The 23,817-nt window shown below is 41.8% G+C and overlaps 2 protein-coding genes across 5 annotated transcripts in view; one reads left to right on the top strand and one right to left on the bottom strand.

Moving 5' to 3' along the window:
- The window catches only part of wdfy4 (WDFY family member 4), a 40,709-nt gene extending 17,410 nt beyond the window's left edge, over window positions 1-23,299 (top strand). For 2 of the 4 annotated variants that reach the window (XM_035531335.1, XM_035531334.1), the window contains exons 26-62: window positions 192-353; window positions 821-912; window positions 1,056-1,152; window positions 1,254-1,456; window positions 1,650-1,825; window positions 2,058-2,177; window positions 2,275-2,436; window positions 2,535-2,711; window positions 3,129-3,255; window positions 3,475-3,626; window positions 3,718-3,956; window positions 4,046-4,167; window positions 4,269-4,460; window positions 4,713-4,822; window positions 7,584-7,661; window positions 7,844-8,035; window positions 8,174-8,258; window positions 8,349-8,518; window positions 9,771-9,919; window positions 10,294-10,414; window positions 10,600-10,685; window positions 10,778-10,840; window positions 14,329-14,371; window positions 14,565-14,684; window positions 14,811-14,928; window positions 15,110-15,219; window positions 16,163-16,316; window positions 16,455-16,546; window positions 17,540-17,752; window positions 18,184-18,316; window positions 19,030-19,187; window positions 19,308-19,466; window positions 19,669-19,848; window positions 20,337-20,519; window positions 20,968-21,064; window positions 21,813-21,933; window positions 22,271-23,299. In XM_035531335.1, coding sequence (XP_035387228.1) covers window positions 192-353; window positions 821-912; window positions 1,056-1,152; window positions 1,254-1,456; window positions 1,650-1,825; window positions 2,058-2,177; window positions 2,275-2,436; window positions 2,535-2,711; window positions 3,129-3,255; window positions 3,475-3,626; window positions 3,718-3,956; window positions 4,046-4,167; window positions 4,269-4,460; window positions 4,713-4,822; window positions 7,584-7,661; window positions 7,844-8,035; window positions 8,174-8,258; window positions 8,349-8,518; window positions 9,771-9,919; window positions 10,294-10,414; window positions 10,600-10,685; window positions 10,778-10,840; window positions 14,329-14,371; window positions 14,565-14,684; window positions 14,811-14,928; window positions 15,110-15,219; window positions 16,163-16,316; window positions 16,455-16,546; window positions 17,540-17,752; window positions 18,184-18,316; window positions 19,030-19,187; window positions 19,308-19,466; window positions 19,669-19,848; window positions 20,337-20,519; window positions 20,968-21,064; window positions 21,813-21,933; window positions 22,271-22,337 — 5,023 coding nt within the window. In that variant the 3' untranslated portion in view covers window positions 22,338-23,299. Of the gene's footprint in view, window positions 1-191; window positions 354-820; window positions 913-1,055; window positions 1,153-1,250; window positions 1,457-1,649; window positions 1,826-2,057; window positions 2,178-2,274; window positions 2,437-2,534; window positions 2,712-3,128; window positions 3,256-3,474; window positions 3,627-3,717; window positions 3,957-4,045; window positions 4,168-4,268; window positions 4,461-4,712; window positions 4,823-7,583; window positions 7,662-7,843; window positions 8,036-8,173; window positions 8,259-8,348; window positions 8,519-9,770; window positions 9,920-10,293; window positions 10,415-10,599; window positions 10,686-10,777; window positions 10,841-14,328; window positions 14,372-14,564; window positions 14,685-14,810; window positions 14,929-15,109; window positions 15,220-16,162; window positions 16,317-16,454; window positions 16,547-17,539; window positions 17,753-18,183; window positions 18,317-19,029; window positions 19,188-19,307; window positions 19,467-19,668; window positions 19,849-20,336; window positions 20,520-20,967; window positions 21,065-21,812; window positions 21,934-22,270 lie in introns of all 4 variants that reach the window. The other 2 variants (XM_027009843.2, XM_035531333.1) reach the window with 1 other exon arrangement.
- lrrc18a (leucine rich repeat containing 18a) lies at window positions 10,886-14,077 on the bottom strand. The gene is made up of 2 exons (XM_027009969.2): window positions 13,385-14,077; window positions 10,886-12,152 (listed from the first exon to the last, which is right to left on the bottom strand). The coding sequence occupies exon 2, from the start codon at window positions 12,146-12,148 to the stop codon at window positions 11,390-11,392; it is 759 nt and encodes a 252-aa protein (XP_026865770.1). The 5' UTR covers window positions 12,149-12,152; window positions 13,385-14,077; the 3' UTR covers window positions 10,886-11,389.
- Window positions 23,300-23,817: the final 518 nt, after the last annotated feature.

Genomic DNA, 23,817 nt, shown 5'->3' with positions numbered 1-23,817 from the left:
GGATATTGACATTTCAGTGCCTTGTGTAAAGATGCATTGATTTTTGAAGGTACAGAGTGCACTTTCACTTCCTCTCTTCACTCATGCATGATCTGTTTACTGCTGGCCTAGTCCTCTGCCAGTGCTGCTTGTCATAGCATTTGACATGTAAATGTACTACATCACATGACTGGCATGCCGATCTTTTCCAGTGGCGATCCAAGAAACGCTGAGGCCATTCACAGTCTCAACCTGATGACCAGGCTCCTCTTCCAGCTGCACGATCCTGCTGTCACACACGGAAAAGTCACTCTCATCTGCACCATCCTCAGTTGCCTGCTACAAGGACACTTCAGCACAGAAGACATCCGCAGGCATGCCCAGGCTTAATATTGGTTTATTCAGTTGACCATGGAGAATCTATTCATGAATGAAAAAAATAAATCCTGGAGCAGTTTAATCATCTTCTGACAGATACTGACTCAAAATGCACAGTTCCATTTCAGTGATACTTCTTATGTATTTCTTAGATGTGTTTTATTAAATTGTATCTGGACTCTGGACCTTGTATATCTTTAATTATATATGTTAAGACTGAATATATGCTCATATTTTTATGCATATTTCCACAGGTAGTTTATTTCTATAGCATTTGAGTCAAGCCTTTTTCTGATACTTGTGTGTCAGCATTACAGTAATGAATGCATTTTACCCCAAGTATGTGTAGATGACTAAAGTCTGCAGAGTCTGTATACATTTGATAAATTGAAATTGGTGAGGGAAAGTCATATGCAGCTCATGTCAGGAACTGGTCGCTGTTTGTTCATATTTGCTCATCCAGGCTTGGACTTTTCCTAATTCATACGCTGTTGCACCCAACAGTCAATGAGAACACAGCCTTTCCTTGTATAATTTCTGATGATCAGTCCCAAGGTAAATATATACCATTTTAAATCATTCTTGAATTCTAATATGGTTTTGTATTTAGAAGAGTATGTTCCTCAGTACTGATGTGAACATGTTTCTTTGGAGACTTGATTAAAGATGACTGAAGCTTTGCCTGAACTTCTGTCTAGCCTTGAGCCAAACACCTGCAAGAACCGTCTGGATCAGAAACCAGCTGCTTGAGGTGCTGTCCTCCCTAATCATCTCTGACACTCCTCTACTTAACAAGTGAGTCAATAGCACAAGGGATTAGTTAATACAATTTTCCAAGTATAATTTTAAGTAACACATTATGATTCTCTAACATTCATATGTTTCTTGAATAGCAGTATCCAGGAAGAAGTGTTCTTTACACTGGGGTCAGACTGGTTCCTCCTTTTCTTACAACGGCAGACTCACTCCAGCACAGTGCTATTGGTTCTTCAGCTGCTCATTCATTTCTTGTCCAATCCGGCCATCATGGCCAAATTTAAGGAAGGCGTGTCACTAGGAACACTAGTGGAAAACATGGAGATGCCACTTGAAATCATAGGTACAACCTTTTATTGTGAATGTAAACAACACGACTCAGGACTGGCAAACAGTTACTGTTATGCCATTCTCTTTCATGGCTCTGTGGCATTGGTGAAATCGAATTCAGTCAGCTGTTTTAGCAGCCATAAGAAAGCATGATATATTTAGAAGTGTGCTTTCACTTTTTGATAACTTGTTACTATTTGCCTCAGGTAACTTGAAGACACGCTTCTGGTCACATGAGTGTTTGAGCTGCACATGTCCAGGCTTTACTGTGCTGCCCAAACTGCTTCTCAGCCATATTAGCCTTCCACAGGTATATGGAGCTATTGCTGCACTGCTATTAGGAAAAGCAGACCTCCCCATGGCTGACATGACTAATGGACAGGTAACTATTCGACTAAGGAACTGTAAAACATCATAGAAGTGAAAGAAAGTTAAAGAGACGCATGGGCACAATGTTAGGAAGTTACTTAAGGAAGTCCTTACTGTCCTTTTTTGAAATATGAGTGTTTTGCTTTGAGAAAATTAATATTTGAGAATAGGTTGAAAAATCACATTTATTATGAATTATATTTTATTCAATGACTCAGTCTGGTGTATCTCTATTTTGATTCTAGGTGGATATTGATAGCATGCTCCAGAGTGTGATTGACAGCTCCACTAATCAGCAAAGAGTTCAGCTCTGCACAGAGGCAGCCTGTGTCCTTATAGAGCTAGTCAAGATGATTATTTGTAAGGTAAGAAAGGATTTATTGATCTTTCAGAAGACGCTACAAATTCACATAGCTACACTTAAACTTAGGTAAACAGTTGGGTTTTCATTTCTTAAAAAAGCCTGTAACAGGAAGTGAAGACAGCTGGGAAGTCCAGTACCCAGGCAGTGTGATGCAGTTCCTCTGCCTGGTACACAGCCTCTTCCCCCGAGATCCACTGTGGACCTCCCCTGACTTCCTTAGCTCTCTAGCCAGTGCGGTTTTTCCCTCTGAAGACCCCGAAGTGAGACACCAACTCTTGTTAAATTAAAATAAACACATGCACAATGAAGTAAGGGGTGGTTATTTGAACCTGATGGGTGTGTGTCGTCTTCTGTAAAGAGCCCTGCAGGTCTCCAGAGAAACGGGGAGAGTGTGGTTGTAGGGGAGTCCCCAGGGGCACGCCTCTCTCACCCTGCACGCAAACAGGTGTGTGACTTCATCCGCATCTTGCTGATGGACAGCCTTATAAACACGCCTGCCCGAGACCAGCACCACCCCTTCATCCAGCTGCTGGAGGTGAGGAGAGACAGCCTGTGCCAATGGCTCCCACATGGACAAATTGTGTAATGAAGCATTCTAGTGGTAAACAAAATGGAATTGTTGTTTTTTAAATGATGTCCTTTGTAAGTTCTTTGTTTGTAGTGGAGTTCTCCTGCTGTATGTATTGTACTTTTTTTTCATTCTTTCCATAACATTTTCACTTTTGTGACTGTAATAATTTTGTAGTTGTTGGCCCAGTGTGTAAAATCTTTTCTCCATAAGGTGCCACTGTTTGTCCAGTTTTGAGGGATTGTTTCTCTCTGGAAGACTCCAGGCTTTGCAAAGCCAGCTAACATGAAATATGTTTATGTGCAGTGGGTGTAGATTTAGCATATGGTGTGGTAGAGCAGTAAATGTTGCACGTGTTTTCTTACTGTTCTGGTGTGTTTTCAGTTCTCCCCTGAGGAAGTGTGTCAGGAGCAGAAGCAGAGCTTTCAGAGTGAGCTGCTAGAGTTTCTAATGGATATCATTCATATAACGGGCCAAGAGGAGGGTCAGTCTACACATGTGGCGAGAGATGGTAAAGTCATTTTCATGAATTATATTAATCCATATGAAAATAACATATTCTAACTTCTGTTTTTTTTTTTTATACAAACCCATCTTTATTTCTCAGTAATAACTTGAAAATCTTTTAAACTGTGTAAATATTTCTGGCTTTAGTTTATTTGTCTTGAAATCTATAAACCCTCTACAAGTGGTCTAAATCAATAAGCCTTTGTTTTGGTTTTACTTCCAGATGCACACAAGTCCAGATCTGAGGGCAAGGTTGCCATACTGATTGAGAATGTTGTCTTCTTCAGTAAGATGCTGGTGGAGAAGCTCTACACTGGCATGTTTGTGGTGGATCCTGAAAACCTGCTCGTCTTTATAGCTGAGCAGATAGCTGTGGTGCGCATGTGTAGTCCAACAGTGCTGTAACCTCTGGGGTCTTTTCGGGCCAGCATAATGCTTCAGTGACAGCTCTCTGTGTCTCTTGCAGGCCATGGAGAGGGGCCAGACCCAGCGGGAGGCTACTGTCAGCGTTCTGTACAAGAACCTGAACAGGGCCCTTCTGTACTTCCTGTCGCGTCCACGGCAGTCACCGGCAGAGAAGCAGTTCATCCTCAGGACCCTGCACGTCCTGGAGGAGCACTGGGATGTCATCATGGCCACGTACAATGCCAGCGTGCCCTTCACCAGCTGCCTTCTGCACTGCCTGCTCCTCATTCGCTCAGGAAGGTACCCACATCGGCTCCAGCACCCGCTTCACTGCACAAGCCAGAAGAAAGTCACCATTGCCGCTCTGTCCTTTTGTCTCGATCCCCCAGCTTTCCCGAGGGCTTTGGCTGTGAAATGCACAAGAAGCCGACCAGGAAGATCTGGCGTCACCTCTTCCTTCACAAGAGCAGCCACACAACAGATCTGCTTGATGCTCCAGACTCGGCTGAAGGTGAGGGCACATCCTCTTTGCAGGCAAGAGGCCACTGAGCAGCTGGTCGGCCTCTGAATGACTTTTTGCGCTGAGTTCTCGCCGCTGCCGTGTGTGTCCAGTGGAGTTGGAGTTGATGAGCCTGGTGGAGCGCACATGGAGTAAGGTCATGTTTGAGAGGAGGCAGGGACTGGAGGAGGCCTATAAGATTGACCTGTCAGCCAAGCAGGCCGGCAAAGAAGGTGCTGTTACCATGACTGATGTCAGCCCTCTGTGGGAGGAGACAGCGGTAAAAGCCTGGCAGGTGTTCATAGGTCAGTCTCCTTGTCTATTATGTCTATTAAGTATCTACATCTACCGTGACCTATGTAACCTCTGCTTCTCTATTCCTTGTTTTGCATATGGTTTTGTTTTATACTTCATTTTCAGTTTAGATAAAGAAATGGTGGATGAGCACTACTTAATTTCTGAAGCACAATAACCACAGTATTTCTCCGTTAGACCATACGCAGCAGTGCAGCTGAAGCATGACACAGATGTGCTTATGTTAATCAATCTCTTCTCAGACTCTCAGAAAAAGAAGCTGCACAATAGACAGCGGAAGGCAGGTCTACTCAGCAGTGCCCAGCGCTTGCCTCACAGGAAGCTTGAAAAAGACTCATCCTGCAATATGGAGGTATGAGACACTGGTTTGTCTCTTTTATAGAGTCTAATGATGATGACTCAGTGGATTCTGTCAGTTTGGGCTATCGCATGGCCAAGTTGGCTGTGAAGTGAGTGAGTGCTATTTCACAGGTGTCCTATCCAGGCCACCATGCCCTGCCACTCTCCCAAAGTCGCCACACCCAGCAGCCCACACCTACCCTGTGGCACTGTCTCAATCCGTCTTCTAAATCAATTTGGATCATTACAGCTGAGTACACCTCAGTGGGCAATGTAATTGATATTTGTTAATTTTTTCCACGGGAACACTTGGTAGAACATTGCGTTTGCTGGTGAAGGTTAAAGACGCTGTTATTGTTGTTTTTCCCCCTGAAACTCGGCCCACATCATTAGTTCCCACTGTTGAAGACGTCGCCATCTGGAAAAGGATGCACAGAGATATTACTCAGGCACGAGGCATGAAATTACCGTTTCTGTGCAACTGCTGCTGTCTCTGTCTCGGCCTCAAAAACAGGGGGCGGTAATTATAGGCAGTCACAATCTGATGAAAACATTATTCATTTTGTTATTCTTTATCATATCAACTTGTGACAGCCTATCAACTGCTTTTATGAATTGTTTCTCCAAAAAAATGATAAACATCTTCTGAAAAATCTGGCATAAAAGTATTTTAATTGTCTAGGGAGTCTAAGTGTCATCCTAATATTAAAAGAAGAACAAAAGTTACACAAAGTGATGCAGTCTTCCTTTTATTGTGAATTGTGTTTGCATAATTTGGTAGCAGCTATTACAAACAGTTTTAAACATTTAACCTCAGCAACATCTTGTAATTAGACATGTTTTTTTAATCTTGGATTAGTATGCAGATGTGAAGTAGATAGTAAAAGTGAACCAAACATCATTTATATAATTAGATTTTTTTTACTTACTCCTTTATATTAACTTATATTAAATTAGCTCTAAAATGTGTCAATGACATGGCCAGCCACTGTCCGGTAGTATGTAATAGTACAGTAGTAGTCTGGTAGTACTTTTCTCTGGATTCATTTCAGAATATGTTGACATAATTATATTTTTATCTTCCTAACAGAAAGATAATTAACATGGGTAATGATCAAGTTAAGTTTATTACACATTCACCAATGGCTCAGAATGAAGTTGACATTATGTTATGTTATCATCATAGGTAGTGTTTTCTCTAGAAAGTAATTAAAATGTAAATCAGTGTGATGATAATTGCAGAAGGGGTGCTATTTAATGTGACACGTTTAAGAGGCCAATGATTTTTCCTGTTTGGTAAATAGGGTAATTAATGCTATATATTACTTATGATTCTCTAAATAAAGGAATAAGATTAGGAGATGATTCAGTGTTTATCTGTGGAAAAGGGGCTGTAATTGCTCCTGTGAATTCCTCTTTGTAACACTTCCTAATTCTCCTATCCATTTGGAAAGCACAAATGCATAATTTTCCTTTTCCTCCTAGTTTTGTGACTAGTGTTTTGAGTCGTCTAAAAGTTTGATATTGTTTTAATGCTTCTCACTTGTGCTCTTTACAGATTTGGTCAAATTATTCTACCAATTATTCTACCGATTTGGGTAACCATGAATCATCAAAGTAAACTCAAATGTCTTTACATAGTGCTTATATAGCACTTTTTACAATATCCATTATCATAAAGTAACTACAGACACCCAACGACAGTAGCAAGAAAAACTCCCTAAGAGCATGAGGAAGAAACCTTGAGAGGAACCAAGACTCAAAGGGGGAACCCATCTTCTTCTGGTTGACACCAGTGCACCACAGCAAAACAAGAACAAAATAAGCAATAAAGAACAAAATAAGCAATAAAGAACAAAAAAAGGAGTTAAATCATAATAAGAAATATAATTCTAGGTTCCTAGAAATCCTAGTCTGGGTTTGATGAGTGTAACTGAGTCCAAAACTCATCTGGCCCAGGAACCGTTTCCTGATATTCAACCTAGTGCATTCCAGTCAGTCTAGTGCCTTGTCAGTGTTCGGGGAGGGGAGCTTTGTATGTTTTGGGAAATTAGTTTGCTTCACAGTGTTGTCATTAAAATTTGAAAATGCAAGCTGTGCATGCTGAATTCAGTGAGCAGAACTTTTTCGTGAAGATTTTGTGGCTTTTAAAAAGGCAGCATTTAGGTTTTTTTGTTTTTGTTTTTCAGAGTGTGCACATATGGTTATATCTGTAACAGTCACTATTAGAGTTTCGGCTTGAGCTTTGTTATCTTTGTCTAACGGATGAGTCTGCATGGCCCTTGCTGAGCAGAGCAGGGTGTACAAAGCAGTGTCTGACTCTGAGGTGGATTTAATGCGCCTCCTGAGTCAGGCTCTAGGCCTGGCTTCTCTTGTTCCCTGACTAGCTTTAAGAGGATACCACTGTGAAGATTAGCTTAATGACTCTTTAAGTAAATATTAGACTGAGCACATTGGTGGCCCTGCATGCAGGCCCCCTGAAGAGATAATGCCAATCAGGATAATAAATCAGCTGAGCACATGGCCAGCAGCCGCCTTGCACTGTGCTGATATTATACTTTAACTGAATTATTTCAAACTGAGAACTATTGCGTTTGGAGCCTAGGTTATTGTAGGGGTTGGGATCCTCTGGGTTGTTTGCCTGATGAATGCAGTTTATGAAATGCAGTGGTAACTGTATACACACAAAATGGCTACATAGATGTGTAGTTTTTAATGACAGGCTCTAAAGTACCATGATCTCATCATATACTTTTCTACTGTGTTTTTAAAAGACATTTTTTTCAGCTCTGGAAGTTTACAGGAAGAATGGAGAACATATGTCTGAGAGCTTGCTAAAGAATCATCTTCAGGTTTGTCAGGGTTTTTTTGAGATGCAAGTATCATATATAAGTATCTCTGGCAGCTCTGTATGGATCACTTCGTAAAGACATTCCAAATATAATCATAATAGGAGAGAGTGGAATGAGTTAAAAACATTGCCGTGGCACTTCACAGTCTAACTAGGATTCGTTGATTCTGCTGTGGCATGCAGATGCTCCACTATGAGAATGAGTGGATGGCTGCTCAGTGGCTGAGGATTGAGGAAGATCTGCTGCGTGAGAGGGGACTCTTTGGCCCTGGCCCAGGGGTCTTCCTCAACCAGGGCTGGGTGCAGGACGCTGCAGAGGGGCCCAACCGGACACGACCTCGCATTCGCAGGAAAGCACTGCGACGCTCCAAAAAGGTCAGGAGTCACCATACACAGCAACAACTGGTTGGCTGTTACTTGTTTGGTTAGCACTTAATTTTTGCCATATACCATGCAGCCTGTTGTTGCTGTGTGTTATACTCCTTCATGTAGACCCTGGTCTTTCTTTTATAGTTGCCATCCTTGTGTGGACTCTATATGAAAAGCAGTCATGTAGAGGAGATTATAGGGGTGGCAGAACTTGCCAGTGCAGATGCAGGTATCACAGATTTCTAGTTCACTTTTAAGAGTGAAACATACTATGAACTATAAGTCAAAGCTTGTTCTGCGGTGTGTGTATGTGCTTCAGAGATCAGCATCTTGCGTGAGCCAAGCCGGGACACTGAGGCGGCTGGGTCAGATTGCGAGCGGCTGACCTTCTTCCCTGCACTGACCGAGGCGTTGACCCCTGTGGAGGACCTGCCCGAACAGTGTGCAGAGCCTCAGGTCATCCTGCAGCAGCTGGCTCCCAATGAGAAGGTGAGGGTTTTATTCCAACAGACATGGTGCACAGGGGTGAACTCCCTTTTATTTCTCTCTATTTTATGGCTATCCTTTGCATATGTCTGTAAGTATCATTAGGAGAGTAGGAAAAGCATGGTGGTGAGGACTGACAGGACTCTTCAGGGTAAAATGGGTAAAGAGCTCTTGACAGAAGTATTAATAAGCAGAGGTAGGGGGTGATGTCAACTATTGTGGTTTCATTTGAAAGGGGTGAGTCCCGCTGTGCTGTTTGTCAGATGAATAGATCTCTCCATGCTTATTAATCCACAAACACAGTTAACAGAGGCTCCTTATCCAAAGCCACAGTCAGAGAAAAGTTGAACAGTCTTTTCAAACATTTGTGGTGTTTGACCTTAGAAATGTATTTACATAACAACTAAAATGGCCTCAAAGCAAGCTTGCTGAGTCATCTTGACTTTTCAGTATCAAATTTTATGTGCAACACTGATTCCATTTGCAAACACTTTTTGAGACTGACCCACCAGGTGTAACACATATTGAAACAAGGCTTTAATCAATTAGTGTTTTGCTATTGTGTGTGTGTCATTGATTAATTCCAGTAATAAACAGTGGGGGCCTGGTGGGAGGGGTGCTGGCATGGAGAGAAGCCCCTGATTTGATTTGTATTAATTGTGGTGTGGCTGCCAGTGAGGCAGGGCCCCATATGTTCCGGAGACTTGGGTCCCAAGGGCCCCGAGCAGTGGAGCCGGAGCCAGGGCCAGGTGCATGCGCGTGCTGTGAAATGAGGGGAGACAATAAAATTAGTCGCGTGTAATCTTGCGGTTTTGTTAGGGTGCTGCCTGCAGGGCTCCAGTCCCTTCCCCAAACCGTCGTGTCATCCTTGCACATGGGCTGGCTGCTTTGTTTCCCCACTGTGTTGTTTGGATAATGAAGTGGTAGCAGTGATCAATCAGGGAGAGGGCTGTGAATATTTGACACTCTTGCCCCAGAGCGAGGGGTTAGAGGCATGTGCTGTAGACTTTCTAGCCATCAGATAAAAAGCTAGCCAAACATAGACACACTGGAAAATCCCTACTGAATTACCTGCAGTTTTTTATAGAAGCCCAGCTAGGCTATAGATGTTCATTTAACACCTGTGATTATGCTGTGTTCGCATTAATTATTTATCCTGTGTACTCACGCCTTGTTCAGATCGATAAAAGTCCTTAAACCATTATAAGCACTTGATATTTCTAATTGAAAGAGAACTGTCTTCCTTCCACCTAAGGTCACAGCCAAGCAGTGTGTGGCTGTAGTCAGTGGCCACATACTGTCAGAGGGAGTGCTGTTGTTTGGAAAGGCACACCTATATGTGTGTGAGGGTTTCACTCTCTCCTCCAGCGGGGATGTGTGCTGTGGGTCATACCACCCCTCCAGGTAAAGTCTCCATCCTGTTCTCTCTCAGCTCTCCTGCTTCTTAACTTTGCTCTCAATGCCACTCTAGGGCTTAGGTTATAGTGAATTTATATCTGCTAGCCTTTTTTATTACCTGTAATAATTAAAATGCATATTAAGAAACTTCATATTAAACATATGGTAGGTTGATTTGCTTCTGTCCTAGACAGATTGCTCTAAAAAATAAAAAGTATATGTTAGGTACCTAGATATTGCTATGTAACTTCCACTGGGAACCCTTTACCTTTGCTGCAGTACTGTATGAATTTAATGGCAGCAGTTGTAGCCTGTGCTGTTTACTCCATGCGTGTGTGTGTGTGTGTGTGTGTGTGTGTGTGTGTGTGTGTGTGTTACAGTGTGAGAGACTCGTTCATCTGTGGCATGCTGAAGAAGGAGCGGAGTGCGATGAGCGTAGGTTGCCGGCGCTGGCCCTACGAGGACATCAAAGAGGCTCGCTTCATGCGCTTCCTTCTCGAGGTAAGACTTACCACTCCAGCACTACATCAGCTTCCATTGTCTTGCACAGCACTTTTGAATTTTAAGTTCTCTGAGCTTCATTGTCATGGGGGCTTACACATGTGTTGCACTCATTGTTTTCATGTGCTGAATAAATAAGTTTAGTTGTGTAGCGTCAGCATTTGTCTGTTTTTTGTTTAATTTAGGAGAATGCCATTGAGATCTTCATGAAGAACGGGGCTTCTGTGTTTTTAGTGTTTGTCGACAAAGATCACAGTGTGGCTTTTAAAAGGTAGAAACCGGGAGTGTGTGTGTGCTGATCGATGGGCACAAAAGGTTAGACAGGGCAAAGACGGATTGATCTCTCTTGTCTTCATTCCCTAGGTTGTGCTCTGTTGTGCCTTCATTAAAGGGAAGAGGGTTGATGGAGGCCATACATAATGTTAGGTAAGTAACCCTGGGGTTTCAGTGGTTTCAGAGCTGCATCCTCTCTCCAGGGCTGTCCTCTCAGAGCCACTGCACACGACAACTAAAGGTAGACTGGAATGGATGACTACAGTCTAAAAGCCTCTGAGAAAGGTTCTCAATATATGTAGATATGTGACAAAAATAATCTTGATTAGCCAATCCAGTAAGCTAAAGCACCCCAGTACCCCCTGCATTTACGCTTACTTCTTCTATTTCTTACTAATTCTTTCTATTTCTTACTAATGCACCTGCAAGGGAGTGGCAAGCCCTCCTTTGTTCCTTTAAAAACATTTATTTTGACTATTGCTATCAACTGTTATAAAGCAGTCAAATGTACTCCTTTAGTGCAGTGCTATTGCTTGTGGGGTTTTTTTATTAGGGTTTTGCTCAATTTCGGTCCAGAAAAATGCAATAATGAATGTTTAAAGTTACAGCAAAGAATGCTTATCATCTGCATTATTGAAAAGTCCACAAGAATGATATTTCTTGGGCATGCCTCTTCTAACCACCATGAGGTGTGGCAGTTGACTACCACTGCATCTCTTGATTGCTCCGTGCCACTGAGTTTGGTCTGAATAGCCCAAAGAAATTATGCCTCTTGTGTGGTTGATCAGAAAGCCTTTTCTTTTCCAGCCTCTCTCTCGCTTCCTTACATTTTTCCAGACAAACCTTACACAGATCCTCCTCCCTCACCAAGTACAGACACTCAGTGGCTTTCACTTCTTTGGCATCCTCCTGAGAACAGGCCACAGGGTTGCGCTTGGTGTTGAGGTTGGTCAGGTTCTTCAGCACACCTATGAATTCTGGGAGCGTGGTGAGCAGGTTGTCGAACAGGCCTAGCTCTCTCAGGTTGGTCAGAGCGGCCATGGTGGGTGGCAGCGCCGTGAGCCGGTTCATGCCCAGGTTGAGTGTCCGCAGGCTCTTCAGGTTGCCAATGTCAGCAGGGAGCCCGGCTGTTTCCAGTCTGTTGTTGCACAGGTTGAGGTAGCTCAGGGCCTTCAACTGCCCAATGGTCTTGGGCAGCTTCTTGATGTAGTTGCTGTGGAGGTCTAGCCAGTGAACGCTGGTTAGCTGCCCGATGAAGTCTGGGATCTTCCTCAGATAATTGCGGCTCAGGTCCAGCTCCTCTATATTGGTCAGTTGTAAGATGCATTTGGGAAAAGTGTGGAGGCCCATGTTGCTGAGATCCAGCCGCCGCTTTCCATCGGGCGTCACCTTGAAGGCATTCCTGGCCATTTTAAGGGTGATCTTTTTGCCCTTGGTTCCCCTCTTCTTCTCCTTAGCCATAGTGCTGCATGAACATAGATTAATGGGTAAGACTTTTTCACAGCACTATCTGCCTGATTAAGTCTTAACTTCATCTGTGTAATTGTTATCTCAGGATCTAATATCTTTAACTAAACATGCACAACTTAATGATAAAACAATCCAGTTATTTAGATGGGACTGGTTGGTCGGTGTAAAGCCCCAGGCAGTTCAGGGAGGGTGTAGGGTCTTTTGAGGAATGAGCAGGGTGTAGTGTTTACATTCCAGCTCACTCACCCATCTCACCCTAAAGGGATTGCTTAGGATCACACAGTGCTCTAATTGAAGCTAATACCTGATAACACTGAGGACAAGAGCAATGAATGTAAATTTTGAAGAAAAAAATAAACAAATGGCTCTTGCTGGTGAGGGTGGGAGCTGCCTATGTTACAGCTGATTGATCCAGGATAGCTTTCACAGGCTGCGTGACTGTGTGGATGGAGTCAAATCAGTGCTTTGATAAATGACACTCGGGAAAGTGATTTAAAACCCCACACCTCACACCTCCCTATTAAAAAAGAAGAGTGGCTGCATTGTAAGCCCTTCGGGCCCTTTTCGCGACTCATTAATCATATTCAAGTGCATATAAGTACAAGGCTAATATGATTTAGCTTGTTTCCATTAGGCTTTGGTGTGTGAATCCTTTGCATCCAAACATGTACAATTATAGTGGGCTGACCACCGGGATGATTCATCATTATGTGTTATTTTGAAAAGATTTGGGAATTCACCGAAAATGAATATTGGATTTCATTCATATGTATGGAATGTAATAGGGCCTATTACATGTTTTAAAGGAGACTCTGAAACCATCTCCTGAAACAAAGTTAAATATAACACATGAAGATACCATACATTCAATTCTATGTCTCTCTCTCTCTCTCTCTCTCTCTCTCTCTCTCTCTCTCTCTCTCTCTCTCTCTCTCTCTCTCTCTCTCTCTATATATATATATATATATATATATATATATATATATATATATATATATATATATATATATATAAAAACATTTTTTCTTTTATGATGTGATTTATCTCCCTTTTGATATTTTGGTATAAGATAAACAGAAGCATGTTTATTCTAACCAAACATTTCACAGTGATTGCTAAAATATTGCATGCACTCAAATAAATCGATAACTATCCATGTATGTTAAATGCAAGTATTTACCTTTAAATAAAAAGTATTTAATATTCCACTTTTCACACTCTACTTACCAGCTTTATACGGTGTTGGGTGTAAATTTTATTTCACAAGAACTGGTATGGTCCCTGGGGTTAATCCTTGTTTTTACCAGAGTAAGCCAGCTGTTCGTTTCCTTCTTTTGTTCAGACCTGTTCCAAAGCACATATTTCAAAGGAGAAATACTTAGATATGTTAATATCACATGTTCTATACCAGCTTCATGAATCCAGCTAATTAAGTGAGTGGAGAATCTTTAGACAAACTGAAACAGCCTCTTCACTCAAGCATGTCAAAGAGGGCAAAAGAAGCTATGTCCTGTTTAACATTGTTGCTAAGCAACACAGACCTGAGGTGTGGAGTGTTTATTGTCCTTTGACTTGCAGTCCTGTCCCCCAAAACAAGACAAAACAAAACAAAATAATTTGAATTTGGATTTGCATTTGGATTTGTGTCTTGTCAAAATATATTTCAACCCCAACAATGCTTTTACACTATAATTGTCTATCAGTCACAACTGCTTTGGTTCATTTCCTTAGTTATCTACAAGTAATCGAGAATAAATGTTTGTTCTCATAGATTGTGTAGGTTGTTAAAGTATTTTTCTGTAAAAATGCAGCTGACTTTCCAGCTCTTTCCAGCTGACTGTTATGTCCAAAAACCCATAGGTGGCACTATTTGCTGGTTTAGGGCAAAATTCTGACAAATATATGAAAGCTCACCTCTCTCAGAGCATGAACGTGGTTTCCCTAGTCCTCTCTCTCTGTGTGTGTGTTTGTTAATAAGCAGAACCTCCTTTACATAGAACATTAAGTGGTTTGAATTCCATGCTTTGTTGCCATGCAACAGAAGAATTTTAATCCTTCATTAATGAAGAATTATAAATCTTCAATTCAAGAATTATTTTGATTGTTACAAAATACATGAAGTGATATGTTTAATTTTTTTTTAACTGTTCGTTTGTTTTGCTTTTATACAGAAGGACAGTGGCCCCTGACAAAGCAGCTCTTATGAAGTGGCAGGTAATGTATATGAAGTAATTCGGAAACATAGTCTAACCCACTTATCAGACTGATAGCTGTATTGGCATTTGTGAAGTGTAAATCAGCACTATTTCTAGTAATTTCATGGCATTCAATTTATTACATTATTCCATGCCATTATTCTATTTGGTATTGCTGCAGTGTGTTGATTATTCTTTCTTGTTTTTAACAGAAGGGAGAAATTAGTAACTTTGAATACCTCATGCATTTGAACACTCTTGCTGGAAGGACATACAATGATCTGATGCAGTATCCAGTGTTCCCATGGGTCCTTGCTGATTATCAATCAGAGGTTAATTTTTTTTTACTCTGCCTGTCTGTGTGTCTGTTTATATTTTAGAGGGTATCTTGATATCTTTGTCTCAGACCTTATGTTACTGTGCAGTTTATTATTTTTTATTCTCTCCTTGCTTTCTAGACACTGGACTTATCATCCGCTGCTACATTCAGGGACTTGTCGAAACCAATGGGCGCTCAGACACAGAAACGTAGAGAGAAATTCATTGAGCGATACCATGAAGTAGACAGTAATGATGGTGAGACTTAATACATCTGTATCACTGCTTACCAGCTAAGTGTTAAGATGCAAGTATATGAATATGTATATGTATATTATTCAGTTTTATTATTTTATAAGCTGATTCAATTCTAATGAACATCTGTGAAAGAGTTTGCACTTCCTACTCATGCTATATGGGGTGGTTATACCTGTTACAGGTGATTTGTCTGCACAGTGCCATTACTGCACACACTATTCCTCTGCCATTATAGTGGCATCCTATCTAGTGAGGATGGAGCCTTTCTCCCAAACCTTCATTGCTCTGCAGGTGAGACCCTCCTCACAGCATTCATTCATCAGCTTTTATTCACACAAACACTCAGTTAAAGGTCTCATTATTTACTTTGTCCTGTGTCTGACCTTGATAGGTACTTTAAGGGAACTCTAGACATTTTAGTTTCATTCTTAAATGAAGCACAAAATCCACAACATCACTATGGAAACTCTCATGTGACAGAGGTTCTTTTAGAAAATGTAATTTTGCAAATAAGCTTAGTAAATGAAAGGAACACCATTATTTTTGCCTTGTTGGGATTTGCAAGAACTGTTTTGTTTTGCAAAAGTGAATTAAAGGGAAAATTTTAATATGTATGCAAATAAATTCTCTCACATCAGTGGCATGCAAAACCACATTTCGGTCTTTAAAAAATATTTTATTTATAGAGTAAGAATCAATTGATTAAAATAAAATGCCATGCATATTTAATATTCAGTATAACACAATACAAATATTAGGATGATGCTTCACAGTATTTTCCACACATGAGCAGCCTTCTGCTGTACAGTAATATTCATAACAGGATTTAGAGCACTAACTGCATTTGCTATGTACAGTATTTATTACTTTCATTCAATGAGGGTAATCTTTTTACTGCAAATTACATACGTATAGCCAAGATTTCCATAAGGAATTAAACCTAGAAAACACACCTCAGTCAATTCTGATGAATTTGTCATCTTCATGCCTATTCTGTATCTCTCTGGACACCTTGCTTTGAAACAGCTGCCTCGACTAGGCTATAGCAAGTGAACAGCAATACCGTGTTTTCCAGCAGAGAGTTGAGCCTACCTCATATGTTTTGTTATTTTTTCCATGGTGGACTTAAGTGTGGCTCTAATCAATTTGGTCACTTCTGCCCTCGTGGAGCAGGCCGAGTCTTGTCTACAGCAATGCTGTCATTTGTAAGCACTTTTGTTGTGGGAATCTGCAGGGTGGATCATTTGATGTTCCTGAGAGAATGTTCCACAGTCTGCAGAAGGAATGGGAATCAGCCTCTAAAGACAACATGAGCGATGTGAGAGAGCTCATTCCAGAATTCTACTACCTGCCAGACTTCCTCATCAATTCCAACAACTTTGAGTTTGGTGAGAATTTGACCTTAGATGCCTAGTTGAGGGCAGAAAAAAAGATACTAAGCTGTAGTTAATTTCTCTGTGTGACATAGAGAAGTAGAATGCCCTTTAATGTAATTCATGTTTTTTCTACTTTTTTTGTTGTTATAGGCTGCATGCAGGATGGGACATCTTTGGGTGATGTAGTTTTGCCTCCATGGGCCAAAGGAGACCCACAGGAATTCATCCGCATGCACAGAGAGGTCAGAAGCTCCATCTATCAGTCTCAGTCAGTCTCTCTAAGGCCTCTCAGATGCTGTCAGCTGCTTCAGTGCCCCAGTGCCATCTCCCATTCTGTCCTTCCCTCCAAACGAGCCTGTCACCACTCCTATAGCACTCTAACAGAAATAAAGTCACCATTTGGCAGTTGGGTCCTACACAAACACCTTTTGGCATTTGTGCCCTGCTGGATGCATTTGGAAAAAAACAAAAAACATTTGGCAATTGCTTCTGGCGTAACTCTGGTTTGTGCTGTGTCTGAGATAATAGGCACTTGTTGAGTTCATCAAGGAAGCGCCATTACTCTACTTAATGCCATTGTCATTACACGATAACAGGGCCAATTCAGCACAAGCACAATATCTGCACTCTTTCATAACTCCATTATTGCAGCCTGCCGCTTATTGGAATGAATGCTTTCTTTCTCTCTGCGCTATGCCTGCAGGCATATAAGGACCAGGCTTTATCAGTTCCCAATCTACTAAGCAATATTTGTATCGTTTCCAGTTCACACAAAATGAGATATTTTGTCCGCTCATTTTCCTTCATATGCAAATGAACTAAAGACAATATACAGAACTTCCACTACTGAGAGCTGTTGATGTTGGCGTTGGTTGTTACTTTTGCTTGCCCCCCCTGCCACCCATTAAGAATAGTCTTATTTGGACTGCTTTGGACCCCATGCCCATTTCAACAGAGCTTCACCAAGCAAACAAGAAGACAAATAAATATAAACATCACCAAAAGAAGGTCTTTAGCCCTTAATTTTTTCTCTGGTGTTAAAAATGCAATAAAAGTTTAATTCCTTGTCATCCTAGTATTAAAACATCCACTATGGACTTAGAGTTTTGCACACCTTTACCACATTCAAAGTTGTAACTGTAGTTTCTCAAAGGACACACCATTACTCTGACAGAGTTGTCATAGTTTTCCAGACTCCTGGATGTAGTTTGTGACTGTGTGCGGCCTTTCCCCAGGCACTGGAAAGTGATTATGTGAGTGCCAGCCTGCACCTGTGGATCGACCTGATCTTTGGCTACAAACAGCAGGGTCCACCTGCAGCTGAGGCCCTCAACACCTTCCATCCGTACTTCTACCCAGACAAGCATGATGCAGAGAGCATGAAGAACCCACTGAAGAAAAGCACAGTCCTTGGTTACATCAGCAACTTTGGTCAAATCCCCAAGCAGGTGCTTACTACACCAAATACTTCTAGAACAATGGCAAAAGAAACATATATCACACACACACACACACACACACACACACACACACAACCCAGAGTCACACAGTGGCATAATTTTTTAATAGTGACATGTCTTCTCTAATTCATAACCTCTCTAATTCATAATCTAATTCAATTGTATTCCATATCTTAGGTCCAGCTATGAATTTAAATACAGTCAATGATGATTCCTCACAGGACATAAATGTTCTGTGCAATTTTAATAATCATTTTAGTCTGAGATTATGTGTTTGGGAAACAAGGCCTAAGTGTAATATTGTTTGAAAGTGATGCAGTTAAGAGTAATAACCAGTCTGTCAAAGTTTCAAGTGGCTAAGGGCTATTTCTTTTAGATAAGCAGAACAGTCATTAGCATAATAAATGTTTATTTGGCAGCTATTCACAAAGCCTCATCCCAGTCGTGCTTCACACAAGAGCTCTACAGGCAAGGAGACGTCCGGGGCCAATAACGTTACCCCATTCTTTTTCAAGTTGGACAAGCTGAAGCCCTCCGTCCAGCCTGTAAAAGGTACAGAGCAGCTCTCAGAGTAGGCCAAAGCTGCAGGAGGAAGCTATGCATCCCCCTGCTTGAGAAAGACCCTCATTTAATCATTCTTAGCCACCTTATTATTTTATCCCGTCCTCAATTATTTTTTTACAAGATGGGGTTATGTCCCCTGGGAGCAGTCAAAGCTGCAAGGAAGATGCTGGCTAGACTGTTCACAGGCTAATTTTCTCAGGCAGAGGGGCAACAGCTCTTTCTATTTGTTAGGTGTATCATGATGATGCTGCCACTGAGGCTTATTTAATAATCTGAATATCCCAAAAGGGTCTCTTTGGAAAATGAGATGAAAATTTTCTCTCTCTACCTACCCACCCCACAAACAGTCTCTCTCTGTCTGTCTCTCTCTCTCTCTCTCTCTCTCTCTCTCTCTCTCTGTCTCTCTGTCTCTCTCTCTCTGTCTCCCCTTCCTTCCCTTTCACCATACAGTTCACTCTGTCATCAGTTTGATCAAAAGGGAAGAGCAAGTCTATTTCAGGGTGTCATTTTCATTTATAGTATTTGGTCAATTATGTGTTAGATGCATCTTTAAGTATGTAATGTAGCTATTTCCAATTCAATGGAAAGTGAGTAGAGGGCAGATTATAAATGTCAGGAGATGCTTTGATTACATAATCTGCTGTATAGTATTCTGCTGAGCTGGTACGAGAATAATGGTGCCTCTCTGTGGGTTTTGCCAGAGCTGATGCATGGCTCAGTTGGCCACATTGTTTGTGGGGAGAAGGAGGTGCTGGTCGTGGAGAAAAACAAGTTGCTCATGCCTCCTCACTGGAATACATACTTCTGCTGGGGTTATTATGACAACACATGTTCATTTGGGAATTATACAGCAGAGAAGGTGTTTATTTATTCATTCGTTCATTCATTCTTTCTTTATTTATCTATCTATTTCTTTCTTTCTTTCTTTCTTTCTTTCTAATAGTAGTTGGTTTATTGTGACTGATCTTGTATGTATCAGAGCTTTGCAGTGTGGGAAGGTCTGGCGGACTGGGGAGAGGCTGTGTGTGCTTCCTGTCCCAACAGTAATACGGTCATCACAGCTGGGAACAGTACGGTGGTGTGTGTGTGGGATGTGTCCATCACTAAGGACAAGCTCAGGCACATGAAGCTCAAACAGGTCTGGAAAGACATGTTGATCTCAAGGAGTGATCAAAAGCATAGACTATGCTGTATTTTATTTACTCTAGTTAGCAGTGTAGCATAAACTTAAGAATAAAACAATATTCCCTAAGTAATAATTCCAAAAGTTGACGAATGTGATTGGGCTATTTTAGTTTTTGTTTCTAGAATATTTTGTTAACACATGCTGCCCATGTCAGGCTTTATACGGACACACAGACACCGTGACCTGTGTGGTGGCGTCTGAGGCCCACAGTGTGATAATCAGTGGCTCTCAAGACCAGACGTGCATCCTCTGGGACCTAGAGGAGCTCAGCTACATCACCCAGCTTCCTGCTCACTCCTCTGGTGTGTCTGCCCTGGCCATCAATGATCTGACCGTGAGTTGACCACCCCCCCCCCCCCCCCCCCCAGCCAGCTACATTCATGTCTCTGTGTGTTCTGGCCTCCCTCTTCAGGCTGATGGGGCTCAACTCTTCTGCTGCTTCTTCTTTAACTGCTTGCTTCTTGCCCTCTGGGTCAGGCTAAAGGAGGGCATGGTGGGGTGTGTCAGGTAGATCGGGTGCTGTGCGATTGCAATGGTGCCCCTGTGCCCAGTGTACTGCCTCAGCACCTCACATAGGAGGCAGCTGCTGGACCCTCTGTTACAGAACTTTCTAACCTAATGAGGAAGGAGAGGACACAGGCACATCCTTCCCTCCACCCGAGAGCCAAAGCCTCTCCTCTCTGTTCTCTGAGTGAGATGGGGAATTCCTGACATTGGGTTGAAAGTTGATACTTCCTCTCCAGCAGCTATTTGCTTTTTTACATCAGGACTTTCTCTGCTGTGGCACATATTTACATATTTCCTCTACTCTCTCCTTCTCAGGGTGAGATTGTGTCATGCGCAGGCATGCATCTGTACTTGTGGACTATGAAGGGGCAGCTGCTGGCCTCTGTGAGCACCCACTGTGGTGCAGAGGGTAGTGTGCTGTGCTGCTGCTTCACCCAGAAGTATGAGTGGGACCTACGCAATGTCATTGTCACTGGCTGTGCAGACGGCATTGTCAGGGTGAGCACTCTGCAGCTACAACCACACACATCATGCACACACACTTTTCAGCTTTATGCTTTATTAATGCTTAGACTGTATTGTGAGTTTTTAAATGAGAATAGTTCTTAACAAGTAAGCCTTGTATATAGGTAATAAATCTTTCTGCTAGTTTTTTTTTCTTCTGTTTAATAGTCAGGTAATATAGCTGCAAAATATTCAAATCTGATGAGTGTGGTATTGAAAAAGGCCTCCCAGGCTGGGATCTGGACTCCCAAGGAAGCAGTGATAGTAACGTATGCTCACTTTAGATGAGCTAAGAGTGGTTATTAAATCAAAATGGTTTCTAAATTAGGCATCAGATTGGAACACAGACCTGTGCTACATCAATGGCCCGCAGATGTGATTTATGATTATAGCCTCTATTGCATTTTATTTTTTTTCTTCATTATGTGTGGCTCTCTTGCAGATATGGAAGACTGAATATACAAAGGTACAATTACCTGGACATGAGGAGCGTTCAGAGTCTCAGGGGTCTGCTGCATCGCCGTCTACAGGGGACACAGGTAACACTAATACACTTCACCTTAACAGCGGCCCAGAAAAAGAGTCTGCATTTCTTCCAGTCTTTAGTTGCCATTGGCTGTGTTGAATTAGATTGGCTGGTTCTATGACTGTTTCAACCAGGAGCTTTCTTAATGCATCTAATGTGGTCGTCCATGAAAAGAATAGAATAAAAATCCTCTTGTGGCACTGGGAAGAAGAAAAAAAAAACAAAACACTGCAATGTGATACATTTAAAAAAAAAATTTTAATATCCAAGTAATCTATGAAATGAAATAGTAGAAACAAAACACAAGGAATCTTTTGCAGATGTTGTTTTGTAAATCTGGTTATACTGGATCTACTCTTAAGTGTCATGGTTGGAACACATGGCCAGAAGTTTGACTGGGGGTGGGTATGTGAAGAAAAGTTCATAATTGTGCACTGTGCATGCAAGGCATTAGGGCTAGCTACAAGGAATTATAGGGCAAAGTTATTAAACATACAGCCGGTAAACACTGATGAGCAATTTCGCTGATGTAGGCATGCAATTTAGAAAGCAATAATACCCAAATCCAATTTGGTGCACATTGGTTACAGCACAGCGTCAGAGCATATAAGTATCACAACGCACAAATTAAATTGGGGGAACTCTTTGTAACAGTGAAGGCTTTATATTAGATGTATTTTTCTCAATTTAACAACATGCTGACCATTAATAAAAGCAGCAGCTCATTCCTCACTCTTCTACTTGTTGTGTACTTCTCTCAGAATGTGCCAGCACACAGTGGGAGAGGCACCTGGTCCTATGTCAGGAGCTGAACCGGAGTCAAGCCATCTCCCGGCAACGCTATAAGAAAAATCCTGCCATCACTGCACTGTCCATATCCCGGTATGGCTGCACGTCCAGCCTCTCACACAGACTAGAGACTGGATTAGAGGCTGGCCACCAAGATTTCTGTGAAGCTGGTTTAATGGGGAATAAAGCTATATCTAGGTGTTTAATCATCAAGTGGAACTTTAGTCTTTTCTGTGGCATCAGGGAGAAATGCTAATGCTAATCATTTGTATTGTAAAAACTTACAGTGACAAAGCATCTTGTATGAGTTTCTACTATTGATTGACTGTGTTTGTGTAATGAAATCCCTTACACACTTTCTCTCTCCCCTGTGTGTGTGTGTCTGTGTGTCTGTGTGTGCGTGCGTGCGTGCGTGTGTGTGTGATGGCAGAACTCATGGCACCCTGCTGGTAGGTGATGCCTGGGGCAGGGTGTTCAGATGGACCTGCGAGGTATGACCATGACACTCAACCTTGGCCTGGAGCCTTTGCTGTTATCACCCCACCCAGCTGTGGTCCCACGGCAGCGGCAGTGTGCCCCAGAAAGCTGCCCCATCATGTCCTCATCTCCAGCTCTCTGCACCACTGCTGACTCCACAAACCCCCACATAGTCCACTGGGCTCCTGCTATGACGCATACTTTCTTGGACTCAGTGAGGCCTTTTGGCCTGAGCCAAAAACAGAGCACTGCTTTTTTCTTTTTTCAACCTGCACCCTGCTGCAGATGAGTTTTATCGTAGAGTAGGTCTCCCCCTCCATTTTCCAGAAAGAGGAGCCAACTCATGTTTATCTTAGAAACATTGCTGGGATTTCAGTGCTGTCTGGGATCAATGCATTATCTTATTACTTTACTTTAGGTTGTATTTTTCTTTCATTCTTCTTTTGCTGTGATATTTTGTGAGCTCATATCTTCATGCTGTTTGGAGGTATGCCCTTCAGTGGGCAGCAGGTTTCTGTTCACAGTTCTGCACTAGGGCCTTTTCAAAGAAATCATTCATTTGTAAGGAATCATAGCAGTTTGTTGTTTAGAGTCTGCTGCCTTGATTTGCATATTGTGTTTCATGAAGTCCGCATTTAGTGTTCAACTTTTTCAGCGCTGCCTTGAAAATGCACTCACTGATTTTTGTATGGGCATTCTTTTAATCTGTAGCTGACATTGAGGGAAATGGATTACTGTTTCTTTGGTCTTGGTGCCCCTGCTGCTGAATCAACCTTCTCCATATCTTCGTACAGCCACCTGAAAAGACTTTGGCCTTTTGGATTTTGTTGTACAAGTATGTAAGTCCTTTGCTACCCATATACATAAAATCGTTGACCCACTCATCTGATTTTTCACCAACACAGGAATTTGTCATTCATTTGCAGAGAAATGCCCCTTATTTCATATCTAAATAAACATTCAAACCCTTGGATTCACATTAGACAGTTGTTAATTTGCATTTTACTTTTTAGTAACAATCCAGAAATGCTTAATTTTTTTTTTTTTTTCTTTTTTTTACCAGAAACACATATATGTAGATGGTGAAAATTTTATTCTGTTAATTTTGGGCTACCAAAAGAGTGATACTCAGTTGTGCAGTGTTGTGCTCATCACCTTGAAGCAGATCCTATCAAATATTTTTAAACATGCTGTCACAGGACTCAACAAACATATCATCTTAGAGTCATGAAATGCCATCTTCATAAGTATGGCATTTCCATCTGCACCAAATTCAAAACCCCAGAAGCATTCATTCTACAGTGAGCTGATCCAAAATGACATTTTCTCTCCCATGTGAAGCATGCACACTGTAATTGTAGAGGCATTTTTAAGAGAGTAGTATGTTTTCTGTAAATGTCAAACCAGTGCTATTTTGTGCCAGTGTGGCACTAAGCTTCAGCCAAAATACTGTTGTCTGGGATTTAATCGCTTCTCTCAGACAACCTGTCTGTGTTGGGC

The sequence above is a fragment of the Electrophorus electricus genome, chromosome 11 (assembly GCF_013358815.1).
Source record: "Electrophorus electricus isolate fEleEle1 chromosome 11, fEleEle1.pri, whole genome shotgun sequence".
Lineage (NCBI taxonomy): Eukaryota > Metazoa > Chordata > Actinopteri > Gymnotiformes > Gymnotidae > Electrophorus > Electrophorus electricus.
The sequence above is the reverse complement of the archived record's forward strand: the minus strand, read 5'-3'. Positions and strand labels throughout refer to the sequence as shown.

Bases quoted from the DNA above. Each gene is read 5' to 3' on its own strand.
- lrrc18a (XM_027009969.2), bottom strand. From the start codon at position 12,148: ATGGCTAAGGAGAAGAAGAGGGGAACCAAGGGCAAAAAGATCACCCTT.